Source organism: Hemitrygon akajei, chromosome 5 (assembly GCF_048418815.1).
Source record: "Hemitrygon akajei chromosome 5, sHemAka1.3, whole genome shotgun sequence".
In the NCBI taxonomy this organism is placed as follows: Eukaryota; Metazoa; Chordata; class Chondrichthyes; order Myliobatiformes; family Dasyatidae; genus Hemitrygon; species Hemitrygon akajei.
The window spans coordinates 24,240,719-24,258,688 of NC_133128.1; the positions used below are offsets into that span (position 1 = coordinate 24,240,719).

General features: G+C 39.7%; 1 protein-coding gene across 1 annotated transcript in view; it reads left to right on the forward strand.

Moving 5' to 3' along the window:
• The first annotated feature begins 2,698 nt into the window (after positions 1-2,698).
• umodl1 (uromodulin-like 1) overlaps positions 2,699-17,970 on the forward strand; it is a 116,600-nt gene continuing 101,328 nt past the window's right edge. Inside the window, exons 1-3 of the mRNA XM_073047626.1 lie at positions 2,699-2,780; positions 8,456-8,698; positions 17,674-17,835. Of these exons, the coding sequence (XP_072903727.1) occupies positions 2,705-2,780; positions 8,456-8,698; positions 17,674-17,835 (481 nt within the window). The 5' untranslated portion in view covers positions 2,699-2,704. The remainder of the gene's footprint in view (positions 2,781-8,455; positions 8,699-17,673; positions 17,836-17,970) is intronic.

The following is a 17,970-nucleotide window of genomic DNA, read 5'->3' on the forward strand; positions in this document are numbered from 1 at the left end:
ACCTCCTCGCTGACAGTAGTAGTGAGAAGAGGTCATGTCCTGCATGGTGAAGGTCCTTCATGATGGGTGGCATTGCCTTTTGAAGATGACCTTGACCATGGGGAGACTAGTGCCTATGATGGAGCTGGCTGAGTTTACAACCCCCTGAAGCTTTTTTTTGATCCTGTGCATTGGCATATGGTGATGCAACCAGTCAGAATGTTCTCCATGGTACATCTGTAGAAATTTGCTAGACGTTTTGATGATATACCAAATCTCCTCAAACTCCTAATGAAATATAGCACTGACTGTACCTTCTTTGTAATCGAATCAATCTGTTGGGCCTAGGATAGAACTTCTGAGATATTGACACCCAGAAAGTTGAATCTGCTCACTCTTTCCCATGCTGAGCTCTTAATGAGAACTGCTCTCTGTTCTCCTGATTTACCCTTCCTGAGATCAACAAACAAGTCCTTGTGTTAGCGTGTGGCCAAGCGACTAAGGCGTTGGTCTAGTGATTTGAAGGTCGCTAGTTCGAGCCTCAGCTAAGGCAGTGTCATTGAGCAAGGCACTTAACCACACATTGCTCTGTGACAACACCGGTGCCAAGCTGTATCGGCCTAGTGCCCTTCCCTTGGACAACATCGGTGGCGTGGAGAGGGGAGACTTGCAGCATGGGCAACTGCCGGTCTTCCATTCAACTTTGCCCGGGCCTCAGTCAACATCGAATTCGATGGACGGCCGAAGAAGAAGAATCAATTCCTTGGTCTTACTGACGTTGAATACAAGGCTTCAGGGCTGCGAACAAAGCAAAGCCAAATCTGACTTCCTGACTGTGTAATATCCTTTTCAGGGAGTGTAGAATGATATTGCTTAAAAGAATTAAACCAAAATGTAAGTTTATATTTTTCAGGGGTAAGATTATATGTGAAATGAAATGAATATATTTGAAATGGATCTGCTGGCTTTGAAGATGGTCCAGAGGAGGTTTACGAGAATGATTCTGGGAGTGAAAAGGAGTGTTTGACGGCCCTGGGCCTGTACTTGCTGGAGCTGAGAGGAATGAGGGGAGATTGCATTGAAACTTATCAAATATCCAGAGAGAGTGGATGTGGAGATTATATTTATTTTTTTTTGTATTTGCACAGCTTTTTGTGTAGCTTTTCATTGTTTCTATTGTATTTATTCTATTGTGAATGCCTGCATGAAAATTAATCTTGTGGTAGTATATGCTGGCATATACGTGCTTTGATAATAAATTTACTTTGAATTTTGAGCTTTGAAAACTACTTCACAAATAAACATTTCATTAAGAAGTGACGACTGCAAGAGTAGTTTCCTGAACCTGGGGTAAAATAATGATGGCTGATTATACGAAGAGACATGTCAGAAGCAGGAAGAGATCAATTGAGACTCACGCTTGTTCCAGCATTTAATAGGATCAGGATTGATTGAACTATACTTCATTTTTTAAGGCTGGAAGAAGTAAACTGCCATGGGGATGACACTTCCTTGAGCTTATACCCATTCTGCTGAGATTGGGAGGAATCTTCAGCATGTTTCAATATAGCCAAAAGAACATAAAACACAGAACAATACAGCAGAGTACCAGACTCTATGGCCACAATGTTGTGTTGACCTTTTAACCTACTCCAAGATCAACCTATCCCTTCCCTCCTACACAGCCCATAATCCTCCATTTTCCTTTCATCCATAGGCACATCTGAATCTCTTGTATGTTCCTAACATGCAACCTCTCCCACCACCCCTGGCAGTCCATTCCATGCACTTCCCACTCTCCGTGTAATAAAAAATCTATCAACACTCTCTGTGTAAAGAACTACAGTGTGTAATTTTAAGTTCATTTTTACAGCATGTTACTTCATTGTCATAGAGGGATATAACATGAAAAAAGGCCGTTCAGCCCATAAATCCATTCCAACCATTAACACTAATCTTACATTAATCTCGTATTTTTATTTCCGTCAACTCCCGTCAAGTTCTACCACATTAAGGTCAATTTATGAAATTAATCTACAGACCTGCAAATCTTCTGCATGAAGGAGGAAACCAGACCCATGTGGTCACAGGGAGAATGTAGAAACTCCACACAGACAGCATACAAGGTCAGGAGTGAGCTCAGATCTACTAACAGTGTCACTGTGCCACCTGTTTCATTTCAAAGCTAATTGTGCCATCCAGGATTTGATGAAGTGTCTGTCCAACCACTGCTCAAATTGCAGGAGGCTACAAGGAAATCTGGGACAAATCCAACGTGCTAAGTGCACTGCTTAATTTACTATATTGAATTTATTTAATGTGCAAAGTTACAGTTAATTTTCCTGTACTAGAAGTCCCTCAGAGGGGAAATTCCAGCCATGCACAGCTTTAACTGAGGACCAAAAAATGTTGGTGGCAATGACTGGAACATACAATGCTTTTGGAGATATGGGAGGCAGTGGGAGGAGCCTGTGTGTGTATCAGAGCAGGAAGGGAAAAAGGCAAATCAGTGAGTAATGAGAGAGAGCGCAGGTGGAAGCCTCCCAGGTGAGCGACTCGCAGTTCATCCTTGGATGTCAGTAAGAGCAGAGAGAGGAGCAGCCCAAGAAAACAAGAAAAGAAGCAGAAAAGGTCTGCGATCTCCTTCCACGACAGTGTGACACCAAACAGAAACCTGGGCAGTCTGAGGAACTGTGGAATATTTTGGAATATTGCAGTACATGTAATGGATAGGATATTAACTGTGACCTTGGCTCTATTTGTAACAGCAGCTTTGGGACAGGAGGCTGAATTTTATAGCTGTAAGTAGATCCAGTGTTATTTTCACACATTTGTAAATGATGCAAAATCTTGTCTTTTAAAGTGCTTTGCTTGGAGGCAACACACACAAAATGCTGGAGGAATTATGCAGGTTAGACAGCACATAGGGAAAACAATTAACAGTTGCCATTTGGATCCTCGACCTTTCAACAGGACCCTTCAACCAGTCCTAATGAAGGGTCTTGGCCCAAAACGTTGACTGTTGCTTCCTCTCCATTGATGCTGCTTGACCTGCTGAGCCCCTCCAGCATTTTGTGCGTGTGCGCCTCTGGATTTCCAGCATCTGTAGAATCTCTTGTGTTTTTTGGCAGAAGACAATTGCTTTTCCCCGACTTCAATTCCAACACCATTGGCAATTCTCATGGTGAAGGGTAGACAGTGGCAATGGAATTAAAACGTAATGAGATGTTAAGGATGCATGAAGCTTTTGGAGCCGATGGATTTTAAATTGCCAATGTGATCACTGGCATTCACTTTGATTGGGAATTTGACTGATCAGCTGATACTTGGGAGTGTGAGGGAAAATTAAAAAAAGACACTTTCCCATCTTCTGGAGGCAAAACTTACACTGGTACATGTAAGACCATCATTAGGGAATACTGTATATGAAAATATAAGTTCAGCTTTTGCGCAGGTGGGTGTGGTTGCACATTTTGAGCATTCAAGCCATCAGCTCCTCAAGTAGGAGCTCTTGCTTCTAATTTCCCTTGTGTGTCAGGAATACCTGTCTTAACTGAGAGCTTGCTTCAGAACTGGATCTCCAATGTAATGCTGGCAAGGACTTTCCATTAATAAGCAGCTAACATGTTCTGCAATTACATCAAAGTATTTGAGATCTACCAATGCAAATGTTAATGAACTGAACGGCATATTTAACCTTGAGTTGCTTATGTAATTAGGATGAATAAAGTCCTTGATACCCATATCGGTACAGCTTGGGTCCCTGAAGATTCAGCTCCCTGTATCAACTTTCTCTTTCTCCACCTCTGAGGAGTAGGGGACTTGGGGAAGCAGAAAGTTATAATCATTAAACTGTCTTTCAGTAAGCTGTTCGACAATCATTTCAGACACATCTCAGGAGAGTTCAAGCACATCTTCACTGATGATATGACTTTTTCTCTCTCACAGGAATGGTGGAGGTAAATTAGAATTTGAATTCATCTGATCACTGCCTTCTGTAAAATCCATAATGGTTCCATATATCACTGATTCTTGAGAACTTGAATAAAACAGATTTTAGTTTTGAAAAGAAAAGATTTTAAATGTTAAGAAATCTAAGAACAAGGTCTCAGCAATCAAGCAATATTTCAGTGCAATCTCCTGATTTTGTAATTTTTTCATAAAATGTGTTTTTCCTGTCATTACTTAGTTTTTGTTAACATAATAAAAAGCTAATTATTCCTATTTATTTAGTCTTATATAGATTTAGAGCTTTTAAATCATCGTGTCTATACCATAGGTACACATATATCCTGATAAATGTTGAATATTCACTTTTGTTCATTTTTTTGTACTATTTCACGTGTACTCCTTTAAAAACTCTTACATCATGCAACTTTTATTGTTAGCATTAAATATACAAAATAATAAATTTGGACATAAAAAACATTTTTTATTTTAAAGAGACAATTACTTTAATAAATCAACTGTTCTGAAGGAACAGATTGTAAGCATATTAATTTAAAACAAAGGAAGTTCCATCTGACGGTGGTGACTGAGACCTAATTACAACAAACAATTCCAACCTTTACACCACTCAAGTCAATGCTTCCTTGCTTAACAACTTTATTTAACAATTTGGTACAACAAATAACAATTTGTCATGTACATTTTATCCTTCTGTAAATATTAACAACAACGGTAAACAGCAAAATAAAAACTACAGTACAACTGCAATGTTTAAGCATAAACATCAGAAAACACACCAGGAACTAAAAAAAATTCCACCCATTTCTGGGCTTGAAAATCTTCGAAAACGTTCAGTCAGCTTTATCAGGAGGTAGACGATTAATATGCTCCTCCTCTATGAAGTCCATGACCTCAGCAGACAGGTGGTAGATCTCCCTTGTCCTGCTTGCACGACCCGGTGATGATTGCTCCATCAGTTTGACCAGAATATCTTCAACTGGTACGAAGCACAAATCTTTTCCACCTGGTTTTGGATGGAAGAGCGTGTTGGGCCCATGAGGGTGGAAAAACTCCACTTGATCATCTTGATGATCAACATCCACAGTCACAGCCTTTGCTAACCACCAATTTTGGACATAAATGACTGCAAGCCAATCTCCACAATTAATGACACCAGCAGATATATCTGTTGTAGTCCTGTCAGGACCACTCGGGTCCCTGCTCCATTTCCTCCATCAGCTTTCTCTTATGCGCTCTTAACTCTTACTGTCTATGCTTCCACACCTTCCTCTTACTCCTCTTTTCCCTTTCATTCAAATCACTGGTAGTTTTTATCTTCCCATCTTCTACTCTCTTCTTCCATCTTTGCTTTTCCTTTCTCAGGTATTCCTCCTTTAACTCTGGCTCACTATATATTTTCTCTCTCTGCTTTTTCTGGTATTCCCTGTTTCTTCACCTTTGCTCCTCCACTGAAAGCTGCTGCCTAGCCATAGCTTCCTAAAGTACATAAATGGAAGGTCAGAATTCAATGGAATTACTATGAAATTGTGCAAAATTACTATGAATTTAATTATGTTTAATTTGGAAAAATTTTATAAAATAATAATGCAACTAAATTTATTTATGGTTTTAGTCATTGGGAATACATATAGTAAGGAAATATTGTAGGCCTGTGTGTGGAAGAAATAAAGGGGGAATTATGTATATTATAGATAAAGAGGTTAATGAAATATTACAAGCCATATTACTATTTATTGTGATCATAAAATATATTGAAGCCTCCATTGAGGATGATTTGGATGTTATTATCAACACCATCAATTTATGCGTCACTGTCGTCAGACAGAAAACCTGACTGTGATGATGTCTGACGGTGGTGACAAAACCACACTTTTTTTACACGACATACATGAATTGTATACAGGAGCCATCTTGTTTTCCCTCTGTTGCTAGCTGCCTCTGGCCTCTACTTAAAATGCATGAATTTATGTCATAATTTAAAATAATTCTTTCCATACAAAAGAAACAGTGTTGACACATCATGGTTGTGACAGTAGCAACATCAATAAATATGTAAAAATTATTGAAAAAATAGCAAACTTACAGGAGCTTGTTTGACCTTGTTGCATTTAGCAGATATGGAGGGTGGAAAGGGGTCCTCAGGAATATAGTTGACCACGTGGTTGCCTGATTTTATTGCTTTTTTTTATTGACAGTGTTGACAAAAACTTGGGACACATTTTGAGCAACCACTAAATAAGAGTAAATATTGTTGAAAATTCACTGCTTTTAGTTTTAAAGAGATTTTTTACTCTACTCTTTCATCTGACATATATATTCAAGTCAAGACACTTTTTATTGTCATTTTGATCATATCTGCTAGTACAGTACATAATAAAAATGAGAACGTTTTTTCAGGACCATGGTGTTTCATGACACAGTACAAACACTAGACTGAGCTATGTAAAAACAATATATTATACATTTTAAATGATTTTTTCACACTTTTTCATCGTGGAAATGATAATCTCTTGTCTGAGGACAACTGATTTTGTGGGTACTGGGCTATCATATAATCTGTGTGCATACATCTACTGATGCTTCTGGACACATCGTCAGTGATGTTCCTGGAATCATCGGGTGTTTCGGGTCTTTCAACATCATACACCCTCCTCCAGGTGACCCAGCCGGGGCTGATCAGACCCCAGCTTGTGTCCAGGTGGCTAGCTACATATGACTCCATGGCTCCCCTCTCTTGAGCTACAGCCACCTCGAGGCCCTCTCTGCCGCATCGGTGGTACTGTGGATGGCTCTCCTCTTCCTCTCTCCCTCGATGCCCAAATTGCTGAAGGCTCTGGCTAAGGAACGGGCTGCGAATCCCCTGCAACCAACTTCCACTGGGAGACACCTCGCTCTCCATCCAGCCTGCTGGCAGTTGCTGACCAGTCCTGCGTACTTGGAGAGCTTCCTTTCAAAGGCCTCTTCCAAGTGATCTTCCCATGGGACTGTTATAATTTATATCAATGTAAATGCAAATGCATCCATATATTTAATGAATTTAATGTATGTTCACAGCTTTTTTTGCAAGATCTTTCTCAACATCAAGTGACCAAAATGTCAGAAGAAACCTGGCAAAAATGGAAGTGGTTTGATGGTTCATCACATAAAAAATGCTACGTTGGTGCCAGAATGTGTGTCGATGCTAGTGGACTGTTCTCAGCACATCTTCAGGTGTGCTGGCTGTTAACACAGACAATGCATTTCACTGCACGTTTCAATGTACACGTGATAAGTAAATCTGAATCTCAATCTGAATCTGAAAAGTGTAGCAAGAAGTAGAGAAAGACTGCTGACAAATAACACAATAATACAGGAGAAACTAAAAGCAGAAGTGGGCCATCGGACCCCTCAAGGTGGCCCTGTCATACAGTTTAATCTTAGATGATCTGTCCCAGGTCTCAACTCATCTCCTTTTCCAGTACCATATAGCCCTCATTTTCCTAAACTGTCAAAATTTTTCCACCTCCTCTTTAAGAACTTCTACTGAGCCAGTCTTTAGAACTCTCTGTGGGAAAAATTCCAAAGATTTGCCATTCTCTGATAGACATTCCAGTGTACCCTAGTATTAAATAACCAACGTATTATCTTGTAATGACGTCTCCTGCTTCAAGGCTCTCCCACTGGGAGAAATATTTAGGGACTTGTTATGTTTCAATAAGATCACTCCATTTTCTTCTAAGCTCCAAAAAGATACAGGTGCATCTCTGTTAACCAATCATGATTAAACAACCTCCTCATACAAGGGATTAGTTGAACGAAACTCTACTGGTCTGCCTCCATTGCCAGGATATTACATTTTAAGGAGTTGGGACTTATGACAGGAAGTTGCCAGAGAGGTGAAAGTGCTCACAAGTACTGGAGGAACTCAGCAGGTCAGAGGATATGTTTCTCTAGTGTGTCCCCACCTTACATCACAGGAGGGGAAGGAACAGTTGACATTTTGGGCTGAGACCCATCATCAGGACTGGAAAGGAAAAGGGCAGAAGCCAGAAGGAAAAGCGTAGGGGAGAGGGAGGGACACCTGTCCTCCTGAGTATCGCTCAGGATTTCCAGCATCTGCAGGATCTCATGGGTTGCTGCAAAGTGCTCACTCACTCTGCACTGGGTTCGTCCAAAGAGTCCTGATGCAAATGCACTAATTTGGAAGAAATGAAAGTAATTCTCTGCTTCACTGGGAAGGAGAATAACCCAATGTATAAATGCCTACACACAACCAGTTACTTGTGCATTGTGTTTTATAGGATTTTATAGGATTTATTGTGTTCATTATGCTTCTTGGGTTTATTCATGCTGCATTTCAACTGGAGTACCATCATTTTTTTCTCCTTTACACTGGCATACTGAAGAATGACAGTAAACAATCTTGAATCTTGCATTCAATTAGAAACTTTATGTTTTTGAAAGATGTTCCATTCACTGATATCTGATGAAAGTCTTCACCCTCCTTGGTTTCTGTTTTCTCTTCCAGACAATGGACTTTCTCAATCCTCATACAACCTGTGTCCGTACTCAGTGAAGCAGAATGTGTCCAAGACTGTGTCCTATGTAAAATCATTCACCACACATGAATCCTGTGGCGGCACGCAGCCATTGAAGGTTTGCCCGAAACAGATCTTTAAAACATTGTATCGTACCACCATTGTGGAAACAACTGAAACTCGGATTGGCTGCTGCCAGGGATTTGAGCAACAGGGGCATTATTGTGTGCTACGTAAGTAAAAAGGAACTAAATAAGTGCTGTCTATTTATGTAACGTAATGTAGTGTATCTCAGGGACATTGTCTCAAGTTTACAGAGATGAGGTAAAACTCTTAATATGTATGCTACCTGTAAGGATCCTATCCAATGGCTTCATTCCTGATGAAGAGTCTCTGCCTGAAACATCGACTGTTAATTCCCATTATAGATGCTGCCTGTCTCACTGAATTGCTCCAGCATTTTGCTTGTGTTGCACAATTCCTTCAGCTGTTTCTTTCACGTTTTCTTTAGCTGTGGATGTCACAGACAGGGCCAATATTTAACGTAAGGCTTTGTTAATCATGACATTGTGGTGGAGTTGAGTTATTTTATTGAGCTATTTGTGTTGAAGTTATTTCCACAGTGACATTGAGTGTGGATCTTCAGTGTTTGATGAATCCCATTACTGGAATCACCTGTCTTTGAAGGGAACCTGTAAATAGTATTTTCTTCCTATGTGACCCCTGGTCTCATTGCTGGTGGCACTGGTATTGATGGCATAGTGGGCAGTGAAGAACGTTGTCTAATGATATCTATAGGATATTGATCAGTTTGGAAAGTGGGTGGGAGATTGCCAGATGGAATGTAACTTAGACAAGTGTAACGTGATGCATTTTTGGAGGTTAAATCAGTGCAGGACTCTAATAGTGAGCAAATAGGTTCCTGAGGGAGTGCTGTGGAACAGAGAAACATTATGGACTTAGTTCCCTGAAAGTGGCAGCACAGTTAGGGTGGTGAAGAAGATATTTGGCATGTTTGTCTTCACTGGCCGTGGCATTGAGCATAGGACATAATGTTACAGAACATTGGTGAGACCACATTTGCAGTACCACATGCAATTCTAATCGGCATGCTAACAGAAGGAAGTGAATAAGCTAGAGAACCGAAGCGATTCACAAGGATGTTGCCCAGATGGAGAGCTTGTGTTATAAGGAGGGATTAGACAGGCTGGGAGAGTCTAGCTTGGGGTGAAAGGCTGATAGATGAACTTATCGAAGTTTATAGAATTGCGAGGGCCATGGATAAGGTGAACAGTAACTTCATACCTGTTCTGAATTAGATGTTATATGATCATTCCTTTCTTCTTCTGACCACACAGAGGCAAAGGTTTCTGTGGCAAACACTCAGAAGGATAGATAACTAGTATTGCACTTGGAAAATCCACTTATTTCATCAAGTGTAAACATTTTTCCGGTTAATACACTGAATGACAAACATGGGAAACAGAATGCCAAATTACCAAGTTTAAAACTTGAAGCCATTGGTTCAAGGTGAGTGGGGATCTGAAGAGCAAATTTTACATACAGATGGTGCTTGGCGTATGGAACAAGCTGTCAGAAGGAGTAATAGAGTTGGGTACAATCAAAATGTTTACAGGATATTTGAATAGATACATGAATAGGAATGATTTAGACAGATGTGGACAAGGTTTCAAACTGTAATTTCGCTATAACCAGTGTGCCCCATGTAATGCAGATAGTGTCCCATAATCCACCAATTGCATTCTGGTCAATCTGCATTATGGAATGATGCATTATAGCAGAACTACTTGTAATTAATTTTTGTCAATAGTTTCTAAGTTCTTCTGATCACAAGAGACATTTGGAAGCAGTGAGTGAACCTTCTAGTTCTGCAGGCTGTCAGAGGGCCATTGGGGAGGCCACAGGGTGAGATTACTACAGTACAGAAACAGGCCCTTCAGTCCATCTGGTCCATGCAAACCTGATCTTCTGCTTGGTCCCATCTATCTGCATCTGGACCATAACTTTCCAAATCTCTCTCATCTCCATACCTCTCCAAACATCTCTCAACTGAAGCCACATCTACCGCTTCTGCTGGCGGCTTGTTCCATATTAGTATCATCTTCTTCATGAAGCAGGTCTGTGGATAGGTCCTAAATTTCCACTACTGGAAGCCTGGCTGATGAACACAATCGAATGTTGAGTGATGCTGCCAGTGCTTTCAGCGCCACACATTTGTAGAGGCTAAATTCCTATTCTAACCCTGTATAAAACACATGGCTTACTGAACAGCAGTGACTCAGGCCTTTCTATGTGCTTCTAATTCTGGGACTACTGAGAGTAGGCACCTCAAAGCATCAGTGTCGTCACAGCAAAATCCTCCAAACCTGCTGGAAGATTAACAAACCAATGTCAATGTCCTCTCCCAGGCCAATATTCTCAATGTTGCAAAACTAGTCGCCACTCATTCACTAATGTCAGGCTAGACATATCGTCAATATGCCTAATGTCACACTCCAAAAGAGGAGCGAAGTTTTGCAATGGGAAGAGATCTCCTGGTGGGCAGAAGAAAGAATATTCTCAGATCCTCCTGGAAAAGTCCCAACATCCCCCGTCTGCTAGGAATCCTGTCAGGTGTGCACAGGTAGGCACAGCCCAGTCGTGACCCAGGTAATAAGAGTCACCTGCCACTCATTTCCAACTCATCACCTGCAGCCTATTTAAACCCAGCTCTCATCCACAATCTTTCTTCACTCATACAAACCAGGCAGCCTCTATCAGTTGCTCCTAGCCTTCAGTTAGCCTTTGTTGCCTTGTCCTGTTAGGAGTCTGTTCTCTCATGGCTTGCTATTTTGCAGTTTATTATTAATTGTTCACTGTGGAATAGTCCCTGCTGCTCTTGTCGCAGTCCAGTCCATTGACTCCTTAATTCTATTAATTGCCTTTTCCCTGTGTTTTACCTGGCTCCTTGATTAAGGTATCTGATTGTCATCCGGCCCGGCAGGATAAAAACACCGGCTTACATCTATTCGGGGCTGGTCTGTCACCATAGCCAGTGTGGCTATGCTCGTCCTGGGACTGCCGAGAATCATGGACTCTAGTTGCGAAGTCGTTTTCGTGACCAGCTGAGTTGCCAGCAGTTTTGCTGCTACTCTACGTTAAGATGCGAATTCTGTTGTTTTCATTTACGGCTGAGATTTGCTGGCCAATTGCCGCCACTCCAAGCCGCCAAGAATAAAGGGCCATCTTCTCCGTGTCTAGACACAAATGGACTGTCATTGTTTGGTTTCTGTCATCTCGTTCCCAGCTGAGTAGGTCCAGCTGTTTGGCGCTACTCCGAGTTGGGAATTCTGTCTCTTTGTGTCTAGCTGAGGATTGCTGGCTGTTTGCCGCTCCTCCGAGCCAAGATTGAATCATCTGTCTTTGTTTGGTGTTTTTGTCTCCGTGTTCCAGTTTCAGGCTCCGAGTCCCAGTCCAGGCTTCATGTCCAAGTCCGTCTCCATGTCGAGTCTCCGTGCCTGTGTCCTGCATTTGGGTCCACTTCCTTCCAGCTGCTCATTGCAACAGCTCTGCATTTGGGTCAAGCCCCCTCTATGTTTCCTGACTAATCCTTGGTCTGTTTTCCCTGAAAATGGTGAAGAAACATTTGGGATGGCAATTAAGAACACACCAAAGCCTTGAGTAAATGACAGAGATAGCACACCACTTCACAAACTATCCACACATCCATTCAGCCCCTTCTATACTAGCATTTACTAATACCACATTGGTCTCATTGATAGCCACAGAATACATATAATCAGAGAGAAAGCAATCTAGCTTTGACCCTCATCGTCTCAAAAGGAGAGACAATTAAAATGCAGTTTTGAAATTTAATTTATGTTTTTTCTTTTAAGCTGATTTTAATTTTTCTTCATTATGTAAATCAGTTTAAACATATCTAAGGATCAGAAATATTTAAGAAGTCTTAAGAAGCCATTGTCTGCCAAAGGCAGTTGTGATGTTCACCTCAGGATCTGCTGTGTGCAGCCCACTTGCCTCTCAGAGTGTGCACTGCTTTTGTGGGAGGATCCCCAGAGGAGGAGGATTTCCTGAGGTACAAAACAGTCCATGATCTCTCTTGCTGCTGAGTACAGAGCTTCACTGTATATTATCCCTCTCTTGGTAGGGTAACAATGTGTGAGGCATCATACCTCTGCACTGTATTCAGTCCTAATATAATGTATAGAACCAGATATAGACACGGTGGATTCTGGTTAATTGGGACACATCGACCCAATGAAGCAGTTGCCCAGTTATCCAAAGTTTCATGGAACTAGTTAGAGGTACAAGAAAGACAAGCTACTATTTAATTGAGTAACAAATTATGTGTTTAGATGAATACAAAGCAAATTACAACACTACCAATATACTACAAAGCTGTGTATTAGCTTGTAATGGTTACCGACGAAGGAATTCATCGAGTGTTTACTGGCTTAGTACTCAGCTGGTAAACTATCCACGCTTAGCCCCTTAAAGTATCGAGGTTTAGTGCTTTTCCAAATAACCAACAACTTCTTTTTATCAATTCCTGATATATTTGAACAACACGACACAGTTATGCAATTCATTGCTTTCTTAGCGTTATGTGTTTGTAGCAAAGGGAACCATATGGCATGGCATGATAAAAAAAAGGTTCATTTCATCAGCACTGTAGATATCATCTGCACAAAATTTTTGAAGCAAATCAGGGAGCTTTGTAGATTTCCATGTTTCTGCACTTACTGCATCCGCACTATCTTTCTCACTGTGTCCTTTCTTGAATTTGATGTGGTGCCTACATTTCCAACTAGACAATCAGCCATCTGTTGCTTTAAGATCTTCATGACCCAGCTTCTTAGCGAGCTCCTCTGACTTATTTTTCTTAACACTAGTCCATTAACCTTGTACGGTTACAGTGGAAATCCATTGATTCAGGACCTTTTCAACATCTGGATCCTGACCTTCAGAATTTGTTTTTGCCCCTGTTTGTTCTTCCCACTACTTATCTTGCTGAGGTACCAGGCATGAAATTGTAGATTTCAGCACTCCAGTTATTTCTGCAAGCTGACAATAAGTGGTGTTAGGCGGATGGCTTTTAATTTGCTCCAGTAGGTTAATTTTTTTTGGCTAGTGTCAAATCTTTTTGTGGCAACGATCCCCAAAATTTTTAAAGTCAAAATTTTAAAAAGACACCAATTATCAAAGTCATTGCTCTTTGAATCAGTGTTTGTGGGCCCAAATTGATAATGTAACGCAAGCACATGTAACTGACGCAATTTTTGCTCTAAGCACAGTGTAGTGTCCAACGGCCACACAAGTGCACATAACTGAAACATCCTGCCCCACTTAAACAGCAGATTGTCCCAAGTAAATGAAGGGAATCCCAGCTACTTTCTCAATTTCTTTTTTGTTCTTTAAAAGTTGGCCCACATAAGTCACTGCCCGATTAATCGATGGCCCAATTAACCTGAATCCACTGTATACGGATAGGAAAGGTTTAGAGGGATGTGGGCCAAACACAATCCTTTAGGACCTGTTTAGATAGACATCTTGTTTAGCCTGGACTTTGGACCAAAGGACCTGTTGCCATGCTGTATGGCTCTTTGACTCTAAGGAAACATGCAATGTGCTTCAGCTGCTATATTACCCATTCACCACACTTCTTTCCTAAGATCTACTCCATACCATTTAATAATAATATTAGTATTGAATTGTTGAAATGACTAAAAACATTTAATGTCAAGTATGTGCAAGACTTTGCAAGTGCTTGAGATATGATGTAGTACTCCTTGAAGTATTGCTTCACAGATCATTATCTTCTGATCTATGATAACTAAAATCAAGATATTTGATTCAAGTACATTAATGTTTAAAGTATTAAACCTTGAGATTTTTCTTTTTTTTTGTAATTTATTTTTTTATTGAAGTTCATCAAACAAACATTTCCATAAGATGTAATTCAGACATTGTACATATATATCATATAATCATATATATCACAAATCTCCACGAAGTATTTATCTGGGGTATACACTTATAGAAAAGAGTGGAAAGAAAAAACAAGCAAAAGGAAAGAATTATGTACAAGTAGGGAGTCATCTTTTTTTTTAACAACAGATTCATTGATTTGTGAGAATAAAATCAGGCCTATGAGGCATTATGTAGTTAAACTATTTTTTCCAGTATGAATCAAATTGTTCCAGCTTATGATTAACAGATGCTGTTATCTTCTCCATTTTGTAAATGTCCATTGTAATTTCCATCCATGTATTTAAAGTTGGGCTCTCCTGTGATAACCATTTCCTAGTAAGAGTCTTTTTACCAGCCACCAACAGTATATTCATTAAATATTTATCTCTTTTCAACCATTCTTGAGGTATATATCCAAAATATATGGTCTTACTCTCTAAGGGTATTTCACATTTAAAGATGTCTTGTAGGGCATTGTGTATCCCCCTCCAATAGTTTTTGATAACAGGGCAGTCCCAAAAAATATGATAATGATTTGCATTTTGATTTCCACAATTTCTCCAGCAAACAGGGAGGTTACTATCATAATGGGATTTCTGAGAGGGTGTAATAAAATATCTTATCAAGTTTTTCCATCCAAACTCCCTCCATTTCTGTGAACTGGTACACTTCCATTGATATCTCCATATTGTTGTCCATTCTTCCTCAGATATAATTATCCCTCCTTCCTTCTCCCATTTTGTTTTAATGTATGATGTCAAATGTGTTTTAAGATTTGACAACCCCTTATACATGCTTGAAATGATTCTACTACCATTGTCTGAATTATATGCTTTTCTAAAGAGCTTTATCAAGCATGTATTTGCCTTGGTTACATTTTTAAGCGATTTATTAACATATTGTCGCATCTGTAAATACCGATAAAAATCTTGTTTTTCTAATAATTGTTTCTCTTTAAGCATTTCAAAACTGAACAGTGTTCCTTCTTTCATTATGTTGCAAAGAACTGTTATTCCTTTAGCTGTCCAGTCCTTAAATCTAGCATCCAATTTATTTGATGTAAAATCCGAGTCATATGCACACCATTTAAGAATTGCAATATCTCCCTCTAGATTATATTCTTTCATAGTAGTTTTCCATATTTTAAGAGTCAATTTCACCCATGGGTTATCAATAGTATTTATGTACCTTTGCAGGTTGTTATCAGCCAAAATTACTTGTATGGGGATGGGAAGTACCCGCTCTTCAATGTTTTTCCATTGAGCATCATATGATGGGTTGCACCAACATATCACAGCTCTCAACTGTGCTGCAAAATAATAATCTCTAAGAGCAGGTAGGCCCCATCCCCCCCTTTTCCTTTGCTAATTTGCAAAGTTTTGAGATGAACTCTAGGCCTTTTACCCTGCCAAATATATCTTGATAGCATCTTGTTCCATTCATTGAATTGATTTTGATTAATCTCTATTGGTAGGGTCTGAAAGAGATATAACAGTCTGGGCAGTATATTCATTTTAATAGACTCAATCCTTGAACTGAGACTGAAAAAAGGAATCAGGTTCATTCTTGTTACATCTTCCTTAATTTTTTTTATATAAAGGCTGATAATTACATTCTGATAATTTTGCCAAATCTTTTAGCATAATGATGACCAAATATTTGAAAGACTCTGTGTGCCATGCCCAGGGGTATCGACTTTCAATTTCTCTTGGTGGGCTATAGTAATATGAAAGTAATTGGGTTTTATCTATGTTGATCTTGTATCCTGATAATTGACCATATTGTTCAAAGGATTGCATCAATTTAGGTAAAGAGTATGTTGGTTGCCCTAGATAGATCAAAATGTCACCCGCATAACAAGCCAATTTATGCTCTACCCCTTTAATAGTAATTCCCCTGATATCTCCATTTTGTCTGATGTATTGAGCTAATGGTTCCAGATATAACGTGAAGAGTAGTGGTGACCATGCACAACCCCTGTCTCGTGCCCCTTTCTAGGGTAAGACTATTTGATAAATATCCATTGATTTTAATTCTAGCAGTAGGATTGTCATATAGTCTGTATAGTTTTAATAATTGTGTCTTGGAAACCAAATCTATGTAAAACTCTGTAAAGAAAATTCCAATTAACCGAATCAAATGCTTCTTCAGCGTCCATGCTAATCACTGTTGCTTCGATTTTATTTTTTTGTATATGATCCAAAATGTGAAGTGTCCTTCATATATTGTCTTGTGTCTGGTGTTGTCGTATAAAACCTGTCTGATCGTTATGTATCAGTATGGGTAGAAACTCTTCTAATCGTTTGGCCATGATGGAGGTAAATAATCTATAATCTACATTAAGAATGGATATCGGTCTAAGTGACCCGCATTCTATTTTATCCTTGCCTTCTTTCGGTATAGCTGAGATTATTGCTTCCTTCCAACTGGGTGGCATTTGTGCCTTTTTTAGAGCCCAGTTCAGTGTGGGGAGTAAAATAGGAATTAACTCATTTTTAAATTCTTTGTACTACTCTGCCGTATACCCATCTGATCCTGGTGACTTGCTTAATTTAAGCCTACTAATTGCAGCTTTTAATTCAACTTCAGTTATGTCAGCAGTCATCGTTCTATTTTGTTCTTCGCTTAAAGTGGGTAATTCTAGAGAATTCAAGAAGGTGTCAATTTGGGTTATGCTTCCCCATGAAACTTTGGAATATAGAGATTTTTCTGCTTACAGCCAGCCACGAAGCAAGAAACCTGAAATAACCCAATTGCAAACAAAATTGAGTCCTAAGATCCAAATCCTCAGAGCAACCCCGAGTAGGCCCAAAGCCTTGGTCTCAGTTGATTATATTAGCAAGTCTTATACAAGTCTATGCAAAACTTGCAGACGCAAAGCACAGCAGCCGGGGCAGTCCAACAACCTCAAGATCATGGAGAAATCGGCCTGGCTCTGGCCTTTGGTCCCAACACCCTGCCTTTCCAGTCTATCAGGGTTGGCATTTAAATTGAATTAAATTAGGAGAACCTCATACATTTGGACAAAATTCTTTATTTCATTATTTTATTTAAGGCATTAATCTATTTGAAATTAATGGCTTAACAACCTCTTTCATCTTGTGGATGTCAAAATTTATCATGTGTGGACCTTGTGTTTATGCTGTAAAAGTTACATAGTGTAATCTTAGGCCTGAAGGACTTAAATTAATGATGACTGCCTGTTTCATTTCCCCAGCTCCAAATGCGACTGAGGAGTTTGCTTCACATCCGGGAACATGCCCCACCAAACAGAACACTACAGGGAACCACACTTGTAGATGGGACACTGACTGTCCAGGGCTGCAGAAATGCTGCGTCATCAACGGAGAATCCGTGTGCGTCTCACCAATTCCAGCAGGTATGACATGGATACATTCATTGCATTGTTCCTCTCTCATTCATTCTGCTTTTTCTCCACGTTATCGCAAATGATCTTGACGATATAAGATTTAAAAGATTAGATTTATTTGTCCCATGAATATCAAAACATGCA